General features: G+C 36.6%; 1 protein-coding gene across 4 annotated transcripts in view; it reads right to left on the bottom strand.

Annotated features, from left to right (window-relative positions):
• pde4ca (phosphodiesterase 4C, cAMP-specific a) overlaps positions 1–21,922 on the bottom strand; it is a 40,815-nt gene that overhangs the window by 18,147 nt on the left and 746 nt on the right. The window contains exons 1-2 of one of the 4 annotated variants that reach the window (XM_079877062.1): positions 4,692–4,980; positions 4,333–4,501 (exon numbers count right to left, since the gene is read on the bottom strand). The exons of 1 other annotated variant lie outside the window; for it this stretch is intronic. In XM_079877062.1, the coding sequence (XP_079733188.1) occupies positions 4,333–4,460 (128 nt within the window). In that variant the 5' untranslated portion in view covers positions 4,461–4,501; positions 4,692–4,980. Of the gene's footprint in view, positions 1–4,332; positions 4,502–4,691; positions 4,981–14,299; positions 14,972–19,691; positions 20,122–21,922 lie in introns of those variants that run through there. 2 more of the 4 variants (XM_079877061.1, XM_079877063.1) reach the window with 2 other exon arrangements.

The raw sequence follows: 21,922 nt of genomic DNA, 5'->3' as shown, positions 1-21,922 counted from the left end.
TAATTTGGCGTTCAAGAAACATTCTTATTATTATCAATGTTGAATTAGAAGTAAAATGATTCCGTGCTGAATACAAATATTAATTTCTTTCAATAATCTTTTTTTACTTTATTTCAAAGTGACAAAGTTACATTGTACTTACTCAAATAAGTACTGAGTATGTACTTACTATAGAGTTACGGTTAGGGTTTGGTTTAGGTTAGTTACTTGTAATTTTGCATAATTTACTGTTTTTACTATATTAAGTACATGTAGTAATGTGTAACTATGTCACCTTAAAATAAAGTGCTACCAAAAATGTGAATTGTATTTTATTTCGAACTAATATCAAATATTTCATTTGCATCCCATCACATGAAGCACACTGTTTGCAGCGTATACGATCCTACATAAAAACACTAAATCTGTAAAATCAATACTATTAAAATAACACTCAATCTTACCAAAATGTGTCTTAACAAAAGTCTAATTTCACAAATTAAGATTTTTTTTTTTTAAATAAAGCTTTCAAATTATTATTTTTTATTTTTAGCAATAAAATAATTAAATTATACTAACAACAAGAAGAAAATATATAATAAGAAGAGGGATTTTTATATGAGTAATATCCTTAAAATAAAAAAAAATGTAGAGGAAAATACATGCCGGCCAATGCATCATGCCAGACCATCATTACAAACAGAGTTAACGAAGTGCATCAGATTTTCCATGCAGGGTCTGTGACGGGGCACTTCTGTGAACACAGCAGAGGGTCTCTCAGAGGGCACGGACGGGGCTCAGTCTGTTATCCTAGGATCATTTTGTGACCATAAGAAAACAACAGAACAGCAGTGCAAAATGCCCAGAGCAAAACATATATTATGAAAGCAATCTAAAGTGATGGGAAAGCTAATCAAAAATAGTCTGATATAGCCTTAGAGACACACTAAAATAAAATAAAAAAAAATACACATTTAATTCACGACGATTTCAGAGATAGCTACAGGTAATACTGTGAACTGTGTACGTACAAACACTAAGAGCTATGTAACCTCATGTGTTTTAGACAACACTAGCATCGTTTTGTAATAGGTCGACTTAAACTGAAAATAGATGCATCTCTTGGGGGTGAAAGTAATCCCATGTGACACATTTCACAAAAAAAAAAAAAAAAAAAAAGCAAGAAGAATGAGCTGCAGATGTTCAGACAATTGCAATCTAACTCCAAGACACCGGCCAAGAGGGAGACAAATGGATATACTCAAAGAATGTTATACAGCAAACCTCTCTAATAAAGATTAAGAAAACACTAACACAGTTGAGCATATTCATTACAGACCAATATTCTGTCAGGAAACACAATTCAGCAGCACAAGGCCAAGTGCTTAGATAATGACCTTAATGTGCTCCAACCGGGCCGTTGCGTCTAGTAGTGTTGCCTCAACCTCACCGCTAACATTTAACGGCAGAAGACGTGGCACTCCCAGCCTCGAGCGATTATAATCCGCTGCGTCCCATAAATCATTTTTCTTGACATGAAGCTCTAGAAAATATGTTGAACAGTTGACAAATGGTTTACAACCGTTTACAGGTCCTGACAATCTACACAAGAAGGGCTTACGAACAGAAGCAGATGTCTGCACACACAAAGTCCTAATGAGTGATACATTTAGACGTTAGGGGCTTTTAGTTTTTGGTATTGACCATCGCACGTTTAGTTAAACTATTTTAATGATTCTAATGATCAGTTTTACAAACAGGAATGTAATAAAAATAGCCTACAAAACTGATGCTTCATAAAGCTTCAAATGTTTAGTCCCGGGTGAATCTCCTAAGGATGAAAGCCTGTTTAAGTTTAAAAGAGGAAATAAAGTCACAATTGTCAGATGTAAAAATGAAATTATGAGAAAGTGTCACTACTATGAAAAACAATTGTGAAATTAAAAGTCATATTGTGAAATTTAAAGTATTTTAAATTATTTAATTTTTTTAAGTGTTTTAGTTTAAAGCGATTTTAAACTACAAGATTTACAGTCAAATTGAGCTATATAAAGTCACAATTGTGATATATAAAGCCAAAGTATCTTGTAATTTAATGGCTGGTACAATATACAGCATCTCAGTAATATGCTCTCTTAAGTTTCCTTTAAAAACTAACTGCCAAATGTCCTGTACTTTATCTGATAAATCAAGACACAGCCTAAGAAAATAAATGGAAAATCATGTTTTTTTTATCTGTAATCCTGCTGTCAACACTGACATTGATGGCTATGCAAGTGGGACACGAATGTGTGTGTGTCCAAAAGGAGTGTACTGTCTCAGACTTGCTGATACTGTGGGAGGACAGAGGATTCATGGTCCACTTTAAATCGAAACCTCTCTGACTAAAGCAGATTTCCTCTTTATTTCATAAATCCCATACTTCCCTGACAAAATTACCATTCTATCAGGACATGGAACATTGTGTCTCGTAAGAAATTCAAATGAAAAAGATTTTTTGTAGATGGCCATGAAGAAAATTACGATTACATGGTGGCCTTTTTCTAAATCCAATTTGCAAGAAAATCCTGCATTCACAGAAACCTTTATTTCTTCACTTTGGGCTCTTTCTGAAAGTATTTTTTCTCCGAATAATAACTGGTGTGCAGCTGAACAAATGTACTGTCGCTGCCTTAAAGTTAAAGTGTGACATTTTATTTCTTTTGCTGGGTCATTATGAAAAAGCAACTATAAAATAAGCCATCTGTGTGTTGATTTCCATGAGAAGCGTCAACAGTGTGACTCTGTACTATCAAAACTTTGCTCTGTTTGCTTCAGCATCCCAGTGGTGTGAGTTTGGAGACGTTTTGTTAGTCAAACCTTCAGGCGTTCAGGAAACCTGTTTGAAACCACGTTGTTATTTTTGCAATTCCTTTTGGTAGCAATAATGCAGTAGAAAATTAATTTCAGCTTCAACTTCTGTAACAATCCAAACGTACAGTACCGTTACAGATGAAGAGAAAACTGAATTCCTCAGCTTTTTCCTCTTCCACTAACTATTTTTTTTCATGGCATATTCTTAATGCTATTGGTTAATGGTTTATAGAGAAAATAATAACTAAAATATGTAATGAAAAAAACAAACATCTATCATGTAGTCCTATTGATTTCAGGTGAGGTGTTATATGCTGGATGTTCTCAGTGAAACATAAGCAGGGCTCTTTGGTATTTGGTGGAACAGTTATGGATGAACTGATTTCCAGACTGTGATACAATAAATGCGAAAGAAGAAAACTCTCACGAACGATCACTGATTGCGCACACAGAGTAATGCAAAACCCTGGCAGAATAACTGCTCATTTGTCATAGTGCTTTACTGCCATCAAACTGAAGAGAACTACTAGATCTTGTCTGAGGCAGTCTGAAAAGAGTTTCCAGAGCATATCAACAGGTTATTCCATGGACACAGTAGATTTATTCAGCCAAACCACATGACAATCTGTCTCTGTCTCTACACCAGGTGTAAAGAAAAAAAAAAAAGTAATTTATCAATGTAATACAATGGTACAATACAACCGCATCTAATTTTGATTTTCAACCTCCTTAGATTCAAGTGTTTTAAAATATATATAGTGGGGTCTGGGATTCAAATCTAATTTAAACCTGACAATAAACACACAAAACAAATATGATTTTGAACTATAATAGATATTTAGTATTATATTTTTAAATATGAAATATTTAGGATTCTGCACTATTTCTTGAGCACTAATCAACTAATTAAATTTGTGTCATTGATCATGACTCTTTGTACAGACGGTCAGGTGTTCTTGCTTCTATTGAAGCTCAAGAAGCTCTATGGATCATCTCAAATCATTCTGAAGAAAATGATCATCAGGTTTGAGTTCATGCAGCTCGACTGACGCTGTCATTTAAGCAAAAGAGAGACATACCAAATACTGAGACATTCCAAAATGAATGTTAATTTTTAAATCTATCTTTCACTCAAATTGTTATTCTGATAACATAACTCTCTTAAAAATAAAGGGTTTTCATAGCGATGACATAGAAGAACCTTTTTGGGCTCCACAAAGAACCTTTTAGTGAACAGTTATTAAAATAACCATTTAAAAAAATATATAAATATATACATATTTTAGTAATCTAAAGAAACATTTTCCACTATAAAGAACCTTTTGTGCAATGGAAAAATTCCATGGATGTTAAAGGTTCTTCATGGAACCATCAATGCCCATAAAGAATTTGCTAGGACAAAAATATAAGCATTTTCATTAATGGTCTACTACTTTTGGACCCCACTGTATTTGACAGTAATGTTGACTAGAATCACATATATAAATCAAAGTTTATTACCGCCTGCGTTTCTGCACAATGTCGATGGGTCTGTTGACGGCACATGGGGATCCATACAAATTCCAGTTCCGTGGCTTTAATGCCCGGTCAGCTGAGAAAGAGAATCCACAGTTTGCCGGTACGCTCATCTTGCCGGCACACTCATCCAGTGATGTCTCTCACGTAATTCCTTTACACAAATCACACAAATATACTTTCTTTTCACTCTTTTTTTTTTTAGGTAAACATTGTTCGTGGATCAAAATGACTCCTCATTGCCTCTGGTTAATAATTACACCACAACTGAAAATCTGGAGGAAAACAAGAAAGAGCAAAGCATGATATCCACTGTCCTCTTCTAAGAGTCCATCAGCTCTCACCTCCTCTGTGACACCTCTGCGAGTAAACGGGGATGTGAGATGAAGTGACAAGCCTTGTCAAAACCCATGCTTCACTCTGCAACTTTAAGAGATGCTCTGGCAGCATTTACACATGGATCTTCAGCTCGATCAGATCCAGTCTATTTTCTCATGGAGACACCTCTAAGATGATCCTTTAAAAGAAGGTATCTCAGGCTTCTGTCCTATTCTGCTTCTGTGTGGTAGCTGGACTCATGTAGGAGAGTCTGTGCCATATATTTTAGCTAGACTCTTTGCCCACTGCTGTCCCACGGCTGGAGCTCGCTTTACTCTGAGATCACGCTAAAGAAAGAGGGTGGGACCAAAGAAAGCATAGTTCCTGCCTCCTTGAGACGTTAACTCTTTCTTGGTCTGTCTGCAACTGATTAAAGGTGCTGCTGAGTAATATAAAAGTAGTAATAAAAAGAAAAAGAAACTAAAAATATAGAAATTTTAATTAAATAAAAAGATAAAAAAAATTGAATACATTTTCATTGCAAAGACAGTCTTCTATTTGGGAATTATACTCGGAAACTTGCCTACATTAGTTGCAGAAGCAGCAACAAAAGGTTCACATCTTAACACTGGTGCTCATGCACTAAGATAATAAAAACAATCCAGAAAGATAGATCATCTACAGCTGTTAAAAGTCACCATGAAATCAAAATTGACAATTCTTGTTTTGTTTCTTTATGGAATATTGAAGTATTTATTATAAATGATTTGTCTGTGCTCATCTTTTTTTAATTTTTTTATTCAGGTGCCCTCGTAATCTTTAATGAAAATAACTTCCCCTCCCCTCCCTCTTGCAGCGACATCTCGCCTCTTCTCTGACAGCGTGTTTACTTGCGTGAGGGCGGGACAACCTGTCACTCACATGACATCACAGCAACAGCAAACCACAGTGAACCAATCAATTTCTGATGGACAAAATCAAGTCCCGACCAACATTTTTTCATGATTGAGAAGCTGTTTCACTCAGATATACGTCACAATAGGGAAGAAAAGACTATCGCAACTTCCGTTTCATGTCGACTTTAATCTGGTCTGAATATCAGGTTGAACCTTGCATCCAGACACAAATGTGAATCAAAAACTTTAAAGGCAAGAAAAAAGTCTATTCCTTCCCCTCAAGAGAGGATCTGAGCCTAATATGACAATAGAAAAACTGCTACTGCTGCCAAGAATTGAAAGAGACATGCATATAACTTCCTGAGCTGATATTTACTTTCTTAAAGCTAGAGTAGGCAATTTCAGAGAGGCTAGTAGTAGCAAGTTAGCTTCGAAAGCATAAGATCCCAGCCACCCTTCCTTTAGACTAGAGCGTCTCCAAAGCCACGCATGAACGCACACAGCAGATTCTGCAAAGCGTCACGGCGTTAAATTATCTAATGTCTCAAAGCACATAACATTACAATAATAATGAACGTAAACAACTTAAAGAGCTCTACTTGTACCACCTGACTGCTGCAGATTCATTTTGGCATTGATCGACATAGAAATGCATGTCTGAGGACGTAAACAGCTCCGGGTAGAACATCACGGACTGCCATCTCGTAATTACGGTTGCGACATGGCGTGAACGCAGCATAAGCTTGTTGTTTTGGTTCAGGAGGAACTGTAAAATGTGGCTGCTGATCATTTGTGGCGCTTGCTGACTGTATATACCTCTGCAGAGCCTTACAGAACGCGCTGATAATGTCTGCACGAGCATGTGCACGTATGGAGGTATGGAAATACATTGGTTGACAGGCAGGTATGACAACGTATCGTCTGAATGTGATTATTGGACGAACATTTTTGGTTCCTGTGACTTTCACAGAAAACATTTGTACATGTTTTAGACCACCTCTATTATTGATTGCTATCAGGACGTGAAGAAAGTTTCAACCAGTATAAGAAAAAGTGTTTAGAAAACATATTGCCTACCCTACCTTTAATCTTCATATTCATTCTTGATGGATTATAGTTTAGTTGAGATCTTAAGGGACTTCAAGGGACATCTAATTACTTGAGACCAGCATGTGAGTACTGAAATGTTGTTACTATTGCTACCTCAAACAAAGTGGTTTAACTGGTTTCTCTGTTGTAAAACACTTCTTTGCAGTGACCGCGAAATAAACAAGTGGTATAGAAATCACGTCCATGGTCTCTCATGGCCCTTTTTCTTTTTCCACTAATGATAACACTCCCAGAATCACCTCAGAAAGGTAGTTTTCAAACAGCATGCAATTATTTAGAGTAGGAGCTATAATACGTTTTTATAACCTATAACTGTCTAGTAATCCTGAAGACCTTGATAAGCATGTTTAACTGTGTTTGTTCAGGGTTGGAGCTGAACTGGACTTGGAAAGTGGACTTCAGGGGACAGAGTTGAGAACCACTGATTTAGAGCATCTTTTACTTTCTAAACATATTTATTATTTAACATGCTAATTGTAGTTTCTGGCTCTAATTATTTAAATATCATTTGCAAACAAATTATATTGTCTGATAAAACAATGAATCCACTCAAACCACTTAACACTGCTAGGATGTATTTGTTCCTCTATGCTAATGATTTGGACAGCATGAGGGCTGATAAAGATCTCTGGCTAAAACAAACGGCCTTGTTTGGACTATCTACATGTTTAAGGGACTTAAACATGAGAACAGTTTGCTAGGATGTCATAATCATGATTCAAAAAATGATGATGGGCATAAGCTAAAATTTGGAAAGATTTAATATTCAAGCAAACTGGAGCATGCATGTTTTAACACTCAATTATTGAAAATAACAGAAGGCCGTAGATCATCCACAGAACTGTTAATCTGGGATATTTTGTTAAAAAGAGCAGATGGCCGGTTTTGTGTTGATTTAAGATAAAGTTTTAGAAAATACATATTTCATGAGGTTTTTGACTGTTTGGAATCTGCTTTTAAAATACGATATCCAAGGAGAAAACTCAATACTATCAAGTTTAATAAACCCAGCAAAGAGATTCATGATATTGATGCTTTGGCTCTTTAAATTAAACTAAACAAAACTGAATGATCAGGTGCTATGCGTTGATAACATCAGTATCAGGATTTTCTAAGAATTAATGAAATATTTTTCCACAGTGCAATGAATTACCAATTACTGTGACGGATTAATGAATTACTGTACGAGGAATGAAAGTCCCGAGGTCAAGATGATATGTCTAAAGAAAAGTATTATTCTTGGCTCTGCAGCGTAGTGAAAAATTCTCCGGTGCTCACTTCATTGCTCATTTTTTTTTATTACTCAGGGTTATAATGTGAGTGTTCAGACTAAGTCAGAGTCCTGGAAACCTATCAGCTCCAGATAGCAAACAGACCTCAGTATTTATACCTGGCAAATGTCTTTGAAGTGCTGGTACTGGTGCAGAATCTTTTTCCAGTCTTTATCTCCTAATCTATGCACAGAAAAAATACATGCATTACCTTTCAATTTTTGTTTTGTTTTAAATACTAACTTTAAAAAGATTTAATTATTTCAAATAAATGCTGTTCTTTTGAACTTTCTAATCACCAAAGAATCCTGAAAAACACATGATTTCCACAAAAATATAAGCAGCACAACTATTTTCAACATTGATAATAATAATAATAAGAAGAAGAAATGTTTCTTGAGCAGCAAATCAGCATATTAGAATGATTTCTGAAGGATTGTGTGACGCTGAAGACTGGAGTAATGGCTTTGCCACAGGAATAATTACATTTTAAAACCTATTTAAAAAAACGATTATTTTAAATTGTAATAATATTTCACAATATTACTATTTTTAATGTATTTTTGATCAAATAAATGTATTAACTAGTCAGACAAGCTTCACCCTGCTTTTGCACTGACTATAAACCAAAGCAAAACCAAATGATATTCATTAAATTCACCTCTACATTCTCTGCACACCTGAATTAACCAAACAACTAAGCTCTTATTGCCAGTTTAAAGGGATAGTTCACCCAAAAACGAAAATTCTGTCATAATTTACTCAGCCTCATGTTGTTCCAAACCTGTATGAGTTTCTTTCTTCTGTTTAACTCTAAAGAAGATATTTTAAAGAATGTTGGTAATCAAACTGTTGACGGTAGCCATTGACTTGCATAGTAGGGGAAAAAAATACTATGGAAATCAATGGCTACCATCAACTGTCTGGTTACCGACATTCTTCAGAATATCTTCTTTAGAGTTCAAAAGAAGAAAGATACTCATACAGGTTTGGAACAACATGAGGCTGAGTAAATTATGACAGAATTTTCATTTTTGGGTGAACTATCCTTTTAACAGCATTATCCGTGGGAAAACAAAATGGTTTTTGCCAGGACTGAGACTCAGAGGATGCATGAATCTCCAGTCAGACGTCACAGCAGGCGTGAAGCATCACTGTGTTGACGTCACAGGCTTGTCACACTGTAATGTTTGGCTAAAAGCGCCGAGACTCGAGACTAAATTCCTGTGATAACATTGTGCTAAGTATCAGAAAAGCATTGCAAAAAAAAGTGAATTCTCCACAAAATGGAACATAATAATACGAAAGAGGTCTGTGAAATGATAGTGTGATTTTAGCTCTGCTTATAATTCTCCGGTGAGGATGCCTTCTGAAACAAAAACTATAGTCTAATATGCAAGTATTTCAACTGGTCTTGTGCTAAGAAATGTATAAATTGCAGTGTGGATTTGTTATCAGTACTGAAACTTTAATTTGAACTTTAATTTGACTTTGTAAATGTACAAATGGACCTTCATTCATTCATTATGTGATGCATTTACATTAGATCACTGCATCCCCTGCTGGTGAGACATGACGTAGCAATCCGGAAGACCACATTTAGTTTAAACCAGTGGCTCTCAACTGGTTTGGCATGTGACCCCCATGGTCATTAAGCCAGAGGAGTAAAGTTTTAGGAATTTGGCAAAATTCCATAGTTTTAGGAATTTGGCATAATAAGTATCATAATACACAATACTAACATGACCTGTTAATGAAATAGGGAAACTGCTCATACCTGCATGCAAATCCTTCCCAGAAAACAGACGCAATACGTAATTTATTGGTAATTCTTGGTAATTTCATGACTTACTAATTGACAATATAACTACAGAGTTGCATGCTCATAATTTCTTTTGCGTTTTATTTAATGAAGTGAAATATAGCCCGTGCTGCTGCATTTGCATGTGCAATTGAAGAGTGACAGGACCAGAAAGTTTGTTTGTCCTGAGGTGAGAGATTTTTTATTTCATAAGTTCAGAAAACAACATTAGAATAACGACACTGACATACAGCCTATCAAAATCTCAGGCAACGCGTTTTTTCCAAGGCACTCTGAGTCTGACAGAAGTGTCAACAGCTTTCACGCACAAAAGTCTCACATCAGAAAAATGTAGAATTACGGTTGTTGATGCTTCTTTGACTGCAGTGCACACTCCGCGACCTACCAGTTGAGAAACAGTGGTTTAAACTGATCCCAGACCACTCAATCATGAGCTCACCCTCCCCATCTCTTAAATGAGTTACAGTACTGCAAATATACCAAGATAGTGGTCTATAGTCAAATGGAATTAATAATATATATATTGATATTGATATTTAACATATTACTTATTTATTCATGTAGGCCTACCATGGCATATATTTGGTACTCCAAGGTACTTCAAATAATCTTATGGTATTAATATGGTACATGTCCAAAAACATAGAATTACCATAGTCTCATATCAAAAACAAAACAAAACAAAACTAGGGAAATAACATCTAAACATCTTAAGCCTTCTATCTGGTTTTAGAGATGTGTTAGACACTTTTCTCTGGTCTGGTAAGTCGGCTAACCAGTAAAACCAGTTGAGCACCAGGCTTGAAGACCAGCTAAGAACACCAAACCAGCTTAGGCTAGTTTAAGATAGAACAGATCACCTTTGAATCTATAAACTGCGATGCTGATATATCAACAAGCAAAGTATTTCTTCAAATAATCTAATATGTGATTTTTGCAGTAACATAAATTTACCAGTAGATGTCACCAGCCTATAATCTAAGAGCACTGTAACACTAACCGAAAACAGCAAGGTATAAAAAACTGGCCTGACAGCTTCTATTAGATTGCTGGTTTTTAATGGAGAAAGGGCAGACGGGTTGGCAGGGTTTCCGGCATTAGTGAGAAAGGCTGACAGATCAATGAGCGGTGGGAGTCATTGGGGAAAGCAGCCATGCTGAAAATATGGAGCAGAGCAGTGACGCACAGCGACTCCAGTCACAGCATCAGCGCCTATTGACTATTCTGAGCTCTGAGGTTTTATTTTTGGGACTGCTGGTTACTGACACTGTTGTCCTGTGATTGGTTCACCTTACTTGACTTTCTCTTTCGACATCTGTTCGGAACCCCTCAACAAGTTTCTACTCTAATATGTGATGGGATGTCTAAGTTATTTGCCGAACCAGTGAAATTAAGAAGCTGCAACCACCACTACTACTAGAAAAAGTCTTACATAAAATGTAATGCAAACTCAATATTATTTTAGCTCAGTTTAGCATTATCAGGCAGTCACATTCTTCTTAGGGGCCGTTCACAAAAAAATGTGTTTTGTGCATTCCCTGTAGAAATTCATGCACTTGTGCACTATTCAATGCAGTTTTGTAGTTTAAATAGTGTGAGTATTCCAAAAAGAAAAAGTGCACTTTAAATACCCGGATGATGCACCGAAAAAAATTAAGTGTGGAATGTTGGACACTTCATGCACTCAACTGTCACAGCTGTAATTATGTAGCAGAGGGGAAGGAAATATCAGATTGAATGACAAAATAATCACATAAAATTCATCCACTACACACAGTGCATAGTGGATAGTGTATAGTGTGTCATTTGGGACAACTATAGTTTTCCACCCCTATGTAAACATGTGCATGCGGACATGTTTGAACACTGACTCGCACCTCCCGTCTTTGCTGCGCTCAAGTTAAAGGAAGTTTGATTATTAAAAAACACGTCGCTATAGCCTTTGATGTTGTTCCATTCTGTAGCGTCTCGCATTTTGTGAAAGCCTAAATTCCATCTGGTCATCACATAAAGCAAGCATGTCTCCTCAGAAAAAATTGGACTAAACTGATCAATTTATATGGATTAGTTTTACAATCTCTTGAATGTTTTGAAGCATTAAAAAGTGTCAGTTGCGTAGCTGTCAATGGAGGGACAGAAAACTCTCAGATTTCACCACAAAGATCTTCATTTGTGTTCTGAAGATGAACGAAAGTCTTACGGGTTTGGAACGACATGAGGGGGTGAGTAATTAATGACAGAATTTTCATTTCTGTGTGAACTATCCCTTTAAACTAAGTGAAAAGAAAATGCCGTGAACATATCTTTTCACACTTAGTCACAATCTGATTTTGCTTTCATACAAAAGCTCAGTAAACAAAGTTCATATTTAGTACCTTACTCAATTTTCTGTTTTTGCACCGCCAACACAAATGGCTCCAAATGAAACCACAGCAGAGTGTCTCTCGTCAAGAAGCACTCAGTCATCGCACTCAGTCCTAAGTGTTTTGAATGAATCGGTTGAAATAATGATTCAATGACTCAATGATTTAAAGACAGCCACCTGCCTCCGAACTACTGGTATATCAAAGTAACTGATGTAATCTGCACAAAGAGTCAAACTACAAACTACAGCCAATCATATTTGAGGACCTGAAGTAATTGTTGTACAAGTAAAGTTAAATAATTTAATCATTGAAGTGTTTTCAACAGCCGCATATTCAAGTGTTTTGTTTAACAAAAGCAAAATAAGATTCTTTCATTATAGTATAGCCCACCACTTGCTTTCACCAGATGGATGTGTCTAGCTCTGAGTTGATGGTCTAGGCTACATGTAGTACAAAACTAAGAAATGATCAGGTAAATGCTCTGTTTTGATGTTGACGCTCTACAACACTGCTTGCCCTGCTTTAAATGGTTATTGTGGTGAGACACATCTAGGAAACAAATCGCAGCTTTGTCTGAGTCACATGGAGAGTAAGAGTGTTGTCTCTGAGTGAAAAGCCTCTTGTGAACAGTGAAACGTTGTGATATGCTGTGCGGAGTTGTGTCAGGTCCTTTAGATAGCCATAGATTGAAGAGTGGCAGTGTTTCAAAGAGGCACAAATGAATCTGCTTTAGATAAATACAGCTCAGACTTCCCAATAAAATCACTGCAAATATATAGCGGCTGTGATCACTGGTGTCTTGATTGTAATCTTTATCTAGGGATGAACAATATCTCAAATCGACATTAAACGTGACTTTTTAATGTTATAGCTGATTAGTAAAATAGGCCAATATATTTAGGCTGATAAATTATAACGATACGATATTTTAAAATTTTATTTCAGTGTCACATGATCCTCCAGAAATGATTCTAATATACAGATTTGGAGCTCAAAAACATTTCTTATTATCAATGTTGAAAACAGTTGTGCTGCTTAATATTTTTGTGGTAAAAATGTGATAATTTTTTTTTTTTTTTCATGATTCATGAAAGTAATGTAAAAGTCTTTACTGACACTTTTGATCAATTGAATGCATAAATATAAGCATTAATTTCTTTCTTTCAAAAATAAAATCTTACTGACCCCATACTTTTGAATGGTAATGTAACTTTCTTTAGTTTGTTTGAAGAGCGCTTAATCAATATAGATTGATATCTACTACTGGCCAACATATCTGTTATCCGCTTCAGAACATAAAAAGTTGCTGGTAACGCTCAATTTCCAAATCGTTGCATCCCTAACTGATTTCAAATGATCAAATTAAGTCCAGTTCAGTATCAATACCTCTGTCATAGTATTCTCCAAAGAACAGAAAATGTCTCAACATTCATCAAAATGTATGCGTGTTTGAATTTGATTATTTGAAACAACACAAAGGCCACATATAGAGTACAAGAGCATAATTCATCATTTACATTAGATAATGCCAGGCATGCTGTGATAGCACAGAGGTTACTGTGTGCGTAAGGTTGCGAAGTGTCTGCCCATCGTGACTCTGCCCGGCTGCCACAGGCGAACATCAACAGACAGTGGCTGAGCCATCGATTCTCTACCTCTACTGGCCTCAGGCTGTCCAGGCCACAGATACAGCAGCAACACAACACATCACATAACAGCCAGCGCTGCTCTCTGCCTGCTTTAACACTGTCATACTATAACAGCGCTTGCAGAAAAACAGGGAAATCTAAGTAACTCCAGAGCAGCTCTCTCCACTGGACAGTGCACTCGTCATTTCAGAGTTGATGTTAGTGGTGTCAGAAATCCAGTGGAGATGGGAGCACTGGTTTGCTTCAAGACTTTCTTACACAAGAAAAACCTGTCAGGGCTGCAGCACTGGAAAAACACCATGTTCACACAAAGAGCAAATCTCATTCTGCAGTTATTTCAAAATGTTATCAACACAGCAAAAATGATATGTGACAACATGTGCACTTTAGCAGAGTTCAACCAAGGTCATTATATAATCAATGACATTTTTAAATTGAAGCTTAAAAGTGAGATTAGCAAATGACCGACTCAACTGAAGGTGAAGACACCGTCATCGTCGCTGCTGTTGCTTATACATACCCAATGCATGAGTGCCGTCGCGTTGAGTAGTTCATCTGCATTGTCTTCCTGGGAAAACGAGGATCTTTGTTCATTGTGAGAGAGGATTATGTTAGCTTTTAAATACTAAAGTTACAACTTGGGACGTGTTTCCAATTTTAGACAGCAAGAGCGTGACAACTAAAAGCAACACCTCAGATGATTTCTTATCTTGATCTCATGTCCACTATGTGCCCAGTGTCTCCATCCGCTGAGAAACATAATGCTGCGACAATCTTGAAGCCATGTACTGAACAAAAACTCAGCAGAGCCAAAGTGTTTTAGTTGTTTCCCTGAATGTAACACGGATGCCAATTCAGCTGGGCACTCAAACTTGACATGAACTTAAATAGGCCACTATATCGCCTGCATAAAGGCCTACCATAGCCTCTACAGTCCCGGGTGAAAGTCTTTAGGAAATCGCAACACTCCTAGTTTCGACCTGCTTGATTCCACAAAGTCCTTAAAGGTGAGGAATAAGGGGGGGAAAATAGCCCAGCAAAAAAATTATGTTCCTAAACATCAAAAGGTATTTGCTGATATTTCATTAGTTGCATAAAAGTCTGAAAATCTGTGGCTCATAATCCCATCAGATGCTCCATAGAGTGTGCCGTCCCATCCAGCCTTCTGGTGCCATTCTCTGAATCCAAAGCCCTGAAACTAAACTCTGGCCTGAAACAACCAGCCTTTGATAGAGAGAGAGAGAGAGAGAGAGAGAGAGAGAGAGAGAGAGACAGAGAGAGAGAGAGAGAGAGAGAGAGAGAGAGAGAGGGGGACACACAGAGAGAGAGAGAGAGAGAGAGAGAGAGAGAGAGAGAGAGAGAGAGAGAGAGAGAGAGAAACTCTGCAGCACTGTTGCATGTGTATATAAGGTATTTTTCAGGGGTCGGTTTGTGATAGATGGGGTGGTCCTGAGCCTCAACATCTTCAGCTTGCTACTTTACCGTCTTCAAGTGCACTAAAAGTAATGACCTGAGTCCTACACATCACTGGCCTGTTTCCAAATGCAACACTAACTGAACCTTGCCTGCAGCGAAATAATGACACTGTCACTAAATCCAATACATTGAGGGAGGTGGTATACACAATACAGCGGCTCAACATTCTGAACTCAACTTTTTGTACTTTGCAAATAATGTTTTTTCTTCTTCTAGCATTTCAATTTAAAAAATGTCTTATATTCTTTCTTATTTTTGTTGTGTTCAGAATTATGACAGGACAAATATTTCTAGTATAAATTGAGTAGAATATAAAAAGTTGAAGTGTAATCTTTACATTTAGGCTACTAACTTGCATGGTCTGTATTAATAGAACAAGATTATTACAAAATGACAACTATGTCAAGTAAGGAGTGAGATAAGGAAAAGACACTCAGCTTTACCCTCTAGTGGACAGTGGACACAAAATATTTCACCCCTGCAAAAGAGCCTCCTTCAATCTTAGAGCGGTTGACATTTTACTGTAACTTTACTCTTTTTTTCCTCTTATATTTTGTCCATAACCCCAAGTTATTTTTTTATTTTTTTATAGACCTTCAAACTGTTCTGACTCGAGTTGCCTTATCTTTTCAGACTGACGGTTTTCAAACGGTTTTCCTGAAATTGCTGATCAAAACTCGGAAAAATCCCATAGACTTTCATTGCGGAATGTTCAAATTGAGCCAAGGCTATTCAAACTTCATCTGTCTAAATTCACATTTTGACAGTTGGAGAGGCCCATTAGACTCCATTAGCTGCCATTCTATGTACTATTTCTAACCCATTGAGACTCATTTAAGCTTCCATTCCATCTATCCATCTATCATCTGACTATTCTTATCTATCTATCTATCTATCTATCTATCTATCTATCTATCTATCTATCATCTGACTATTCTTATCTATCTATCTATCTATCTATCTATCATCTGACTATTCCTATCTATCTATCTATCTATCTATCATCTGACTATTCTTATCTATCTATCTTTTTAACTAATCATTCTTTCTTTCTAACTAATCTTTCTTTCTTTCTTTCTAACTTATCCATCTATCTGTCTATCATCTGACTCCATCTATCTATCTTTTTAACTAATCATTCTTTCTTTCTTCTAACTAATCTTTCTTTCTTTCTAATCTGTCTTTCTTTCCAAGCAATCTTTCATTCTTTCCAACCAATCTTTCTGACTATATCTATCTAGCCATCCATCCATATCCATCCATCCATCCATCCATCCATCTATATCTATCTATCTATCTATCCATCCATCCATAAACTACTTTAAACTTCAAGCTTTTAAAACTTTCTTTCTTTCTTTCTAACTAATCTTTCTTTCTTTTATTCTAACTCCAAACTAAATTTAAATTTTGACATGTTGGAGAGGCCCATTAGACTCCATTAGCTGCCATTCTATGTACTATTTCTAATCCCTCGAGACTCATGTAAGCTTCCATTCGATCTTAAATTTCTAAACTGAAAACCTTCAAACTTCTACAAACTTTTAAAACTACTAAACTAAAACTTAAACTATTTCAAACTGAAAACGTTCAAACTTAAACTTTAATTAAAAACCTTCAAACTTCAAGCTTTTCAAAATTCTTCAAAACTTTCTAGCAAGGCTTTTTCATGCCAACTTAACTTTTTTATCTAGTTTTGCTTTCATTTTGTAGTTTTTTTTAATTAAATAAACATTATGTATTTAAAAAAATAATAATTAGAGTTTTTCTCACATAAAAGTTTATTCATCAACCACCCTACTACAGAAGAGCCTGCAGTCATTATAAAATGTGCAGATGAATCAGCAGCCTGTACGTGACAGGGGGAGAGGAGGGAGAAAGTTTAGGTTGATCTGTTTATGGGTCAGGCGAGGGTGAGGGAGGATGAGGGAGGATGAGGGCTGCTGCAGGCGCTTGAACTCAGGTTGTTGATATTGGCCAAACAGTCTTGAGAGGCAGATCAGCACATGACAGGATAACGCTCAAGAAGAACGTCAAGAGCAGCGTGAGCCTTACACACAAGATCTGGATCCAAAACACATCCAGCATCTCTGAAAAGTTGTTAAAGCAGAAGCAGCAACAACAAAGACAAACTCTTGGAATTATGTTTGTCAAAATCCAGGTGCTAAAGAGTCAGGGGAAGTTATAGTTCTCCTCTAAAATACCCACAGATCAGATTGTGTTAGTTCACTGAAGTCACATGCTTTGTAAGTGCAGCATAGCAGAGAATCAGCTCCCTAAATATTGAGGGATTCACAGGTCAAAATATGTGCTACGGCGAGATGCATTAATCTAGCGGAGTTAAGAACCAGAAAAGACCCATTTAACCACTCAGTGGAAGGACTTCTCAGTGCAAACAGATCTGCTGTTATTGTAACCCTGTAACATTCTGTTTAAAACACTTTCAAGTTCCTGACACTAAATGTTAAATAAAGTTTTTTGCACTGATTTGCTTCATCTCTTGCGGACAGTATTCTGACAGAGATATGGCTTGTTTAATCGTTCCTGTTCCTACACCATCCTGCCATAATTCTCCAACAGCCTGTTTCTTTCTTCTCCCAAATCCTTGACACACACACACACACACAAAAGATCTTTTCAGCTTTAAGTCACATTTGACCTGTGTGGACTTCCACTGTTCACAGAGCCAAGAGAACTGCTTCAGCGTCCATTAGACGGATGGCAGGTTGACTCTTTCCACTTGAACACGGTGACCTGTGTTTAAACATTTGAGCTGAAACGGTTCTCTGGCAGATTTATTCTCTGATAAACAACTTCTGAGTTCACTTGTGGTCACCTCTTGGCAAAATACTTGATAACTGTAATCCGTTAACAAATATTTGAAGTAATGTCTATTTCATAGTTTTGAAATATAACACCTCCTTTGAGCTCTGCTGATGATTTCTCAACATTTATTGCATGTGCGTGTATGGCTGGGGATGTTTACAGTGTTGTCAGGCTCTGACTTCCTCAAATCTTGGAAGTTTAACAGACACAAAAACAACTCAAAACAGAGGCTGTAACATGTCAAAGGCACAGGCGTTAGAGATGTATTTTGGCAATGACTTCAGAAAGGGCAGTTTTACGGGTTTATACTGGGTTTTATTGATGCCACTTACATAATTTGAATCATGTGATTCTTTACTTTCAGTGTGTTTTGAGGACAATAAAAAAGGAAGAAAGAAGGGCATCATCTTTTCTAACATTCACATCTTATTTGCTAATATTTGCTAATTTGCATTAGGTGCAACACACTACTGTTCAAAAATCTGGGGTCAGTAATTGTTTTGAAAGAAACTTTTACTATTAAATTGATCAAAGGTGACAGTAAAGACAATTATAATACTACAAAATATTTATTTTTCAAATAAACGCTGTTCTTTTGAACTTTCTATTATATTTCATAAAAGAATCTTCCATAAAAATATTAAGCAGCAGCACAATTGTTTTCAGCATTGATAATAAGAAGTTTCTTGAGCACCAAATCAGCATATTAGAGTGATTTCTGAAGGATCATGTGACACTGTCATCAGAGGAAATTATAACTTATAAGTTATTTTAATTGTAATAATACAAACAGTATTTTTGATCAAATAAATTACATCTTAAGCATAAAGCAACTTCTTTCAAAAACATAAAAAAAATGCATCAACCCCAATCGTTGGAACAATAGTGGAGAGAGAAAAAAAAAATTAAACCAGAAAAGGCCAATAATTTGCAGAACTTACAAACCACGTTGACAACCTAACAAGTATTATTTGACACAAATGCTGACTTGAGTCTATTAAGGTCCAAAAACTACACTTTAAAATTTTTTTTTGTCAAGTAGCCAAAATAAACTACTAAATTTTATAGTATAAAATATTATAATATAAAAAGGTCACTCTTTGTGCTTCCAGCACTGCAGTCTGTATACATGCACTTAAATCTAAAAATTAAAAATAGGAAGATTACACAACGCAGAACAAAGCCTTTTCTCTCAGAAAGTCAAGTGCTCATGGTTAATTTTACTGCCAGGTTGGACTTTACCAGGCTTAAGAGACAAAACCAGAATAACTATGAGCAAGAAAGCAGTTCATTCGATCACTGATGAGATAGGCTGACAATAATCACCTCAGGTCAAGACATCTTCTCAAACAAAGACATCTTTTTATGCTTCACACAGCAGACAAACCACCTCCTTGATTATAGTGATTATAAATTGTAGCTAGAAGTGTTAGCATCAATACAAACTTTGGACAGGGGGGCAATGTCTCAAGCAGCCAAAAATTCGCCATGTGATGTGTTGTTACGTAGATGCCTGTGCCACAAGACTCCTGTGTGTGTGTGTGTGTGTGTTTTTGAAGCCAAGCCTCCCGGTAAGATGCCAAATAAACGATGCAGAAGAATTCAGATCCTACCTGGGAGTGTGAGCCAAAGTGAAGCGTCTCTGCAAAGCAATGCTGCGATTCACCAGCAGCCTCCGGAAGAGCAGAGGCGAGTTGCGGGGCGAACTCCGAGGAGAGTCCCGCGGAGACATTTTGGGGGAGCCAGTGGGAGAGTTTCCCTTCAGCTTGAGATGCGAGGGTCTCTGAGGTCTCTCCTCTTCCGAACTCATGTCACTCATGACAGCAGAGTTCCTGTGTCTTCACAACTGGCAGAACGACTGTCTAGTCATGGCATGAGTCGCTCACTCACGCTGCTTTCTCAACACGAAAACCACAGTCTACATCTCTCACCCTTCACTAGAGCTGAGAAATCCAGCCTTGCTTCAGAGATCACAGGCACATTAATGGAGCCAGCCATCATAGCAATGGAACATCTCCCCTCGTGAACTCGCTTTGTTTACATAACTTGGAAGACTTCCCTCCAACAGACTAAATATGGCAGTGTGATTTACAATGAGAGGACTCCATGATAGAGCTCTCTAAGTGGCCCCACCTCCGCATTAAGACTATTAGTGTGCGAGGTCCAGTGTTTACTGGTTTATAATGACTTCCTGTTCCAGTCCCCTGGCGTGCTGAAAAGCCAAAGCACAAAGCGGCGCAACGCAGAGCTGATCAGGGCGAACAGATTCCCTTCGAGAAATACATATGCCTTTCACATGCTCTAGGTTTACCAGGAGAAGTCACATGAAAGCTCTGACTATAAAAAGCAAAGTCAGATAAAGTCAGACAGAGAGCACGGCTCATGTCACGATGGCCCTCTATCACGGGCCCCATGGGCTTTGATTATCAGAGGGGAAAAGGTTCCCTGTGATCCTGCCGGATGAGTTGTGTACGCAAAAACAATATGCATACAGTGGCCCCCCGAAAAAGGATTCGCATACTTTAGATACACTTCAAAATGTCTTCTGCATTACAAAACAAGACATTGTACCTATTATTAAAACTTTATTTTTAAAAAAATCAACTTTTTTTCAATATACACAACCATTTAAAAGTTTGGAGTCAGGAATATTTTTTATTTATTTAATAATTCTATTCAGCAAGGATTAATTAAATTGCTCAAAAGTGACAGTAGAGACATTTATAATGTTACATAAGATTACTAATTCAAATAAACGCTTTTCTTTCTACTCATTAAAAAATCTCGAAATAAAAAATGATTATGGTTTCCACAAAAATGTTTCTTCAGCACCAAATCAGCATATTAGAATGATTTCTGAAGGATCATGTGACACCGAAGACTGGAGTAATAAGCTTTGCCATCACAGGAATAAATGACATTTTAAATAAGCATTATTAAATTAGAAGAGAGTTATTTTGAATTGTGGTAACATGTTACAGTATTACTGTTTGTATTTTTTATCAAATAAATGCAGCCTTAGTGATAGAGATTTGATTTTTTTATTTATTTTTTTGCCATATCGCCCAGCGCTGAGCTCTATCATAATTTGTTTGCAGTTGTCACTTGGTTTGGTGTTTTGTCTGTGCAATGACATTCAGATGTTTTAAGTGTGACTTACTGTAAGTATCCAGAATTTTTTTTGGAGCCACTGTATATGTGGGGGAAAATTGAAGTTTTAAGCCTTGGTAAGTATTTGGGTAGTCATTAGAGGAGACCCAAAGTTTGTAGCAACATTTCTTTAAATTATATAGCAATGAACAATTAACCTAGTGAATAAAGAATATGTTTGTCTTCTTTTGACTTTTATATCTTAATGATATCAGCTGCCACTAAAGTTACATGAAAAGTGATTCTGGCAAATATATATTTTTTAAATGTTATAATGTGTAACTGCACATTTACTGACTCTATATGATTTCTGTCCTGACTGTTTTCTTGTCAGAGGTAGCCTATATTTCTGGTCTTTAGGGAACAATAGCTCCCTCTGCTGTCTCTATAATGCAAAACGTCAATCTCTGGCTCCGGATACTAAATCAATTAACGAATAATACTGAATACTAACTCTGGGTATAGGATATGTGGTAATTTAACAACAATTATTACAATACTGATGTAGTTCAGTGTACATTATGTTAAATTACAAGACATAATACCTCATATAGTCAAGAAAGAACATAGGCCAACACAACATTGAAACAGTATAACGTGCTTGGCCTCCGTCTAAAGTTGCTGACGTGAAGCCACTATTTTGAAAACAGGTAGGCCTACATGACGAAGAGTTATCGACTAAAATCTGTTTTAG

Source organism: Squalius cephalus (assembly GCF_949319135.1).
Source record: "Squalius cephalus genome assembly, chromosome: 7".
In the NCBI taxonomy this organism is placed as follows: domain Eukaryota; kingdom Metazoa; phylum Chordata; class Actinopteri; order Cypriniformes; family Leuciscidae; genus Squalius; species Squalius cephalus.
Note: the sequence above shows the minus strand (reverse complement) of the source record. Positions and strands in the feature narration are given on the sequence as shown.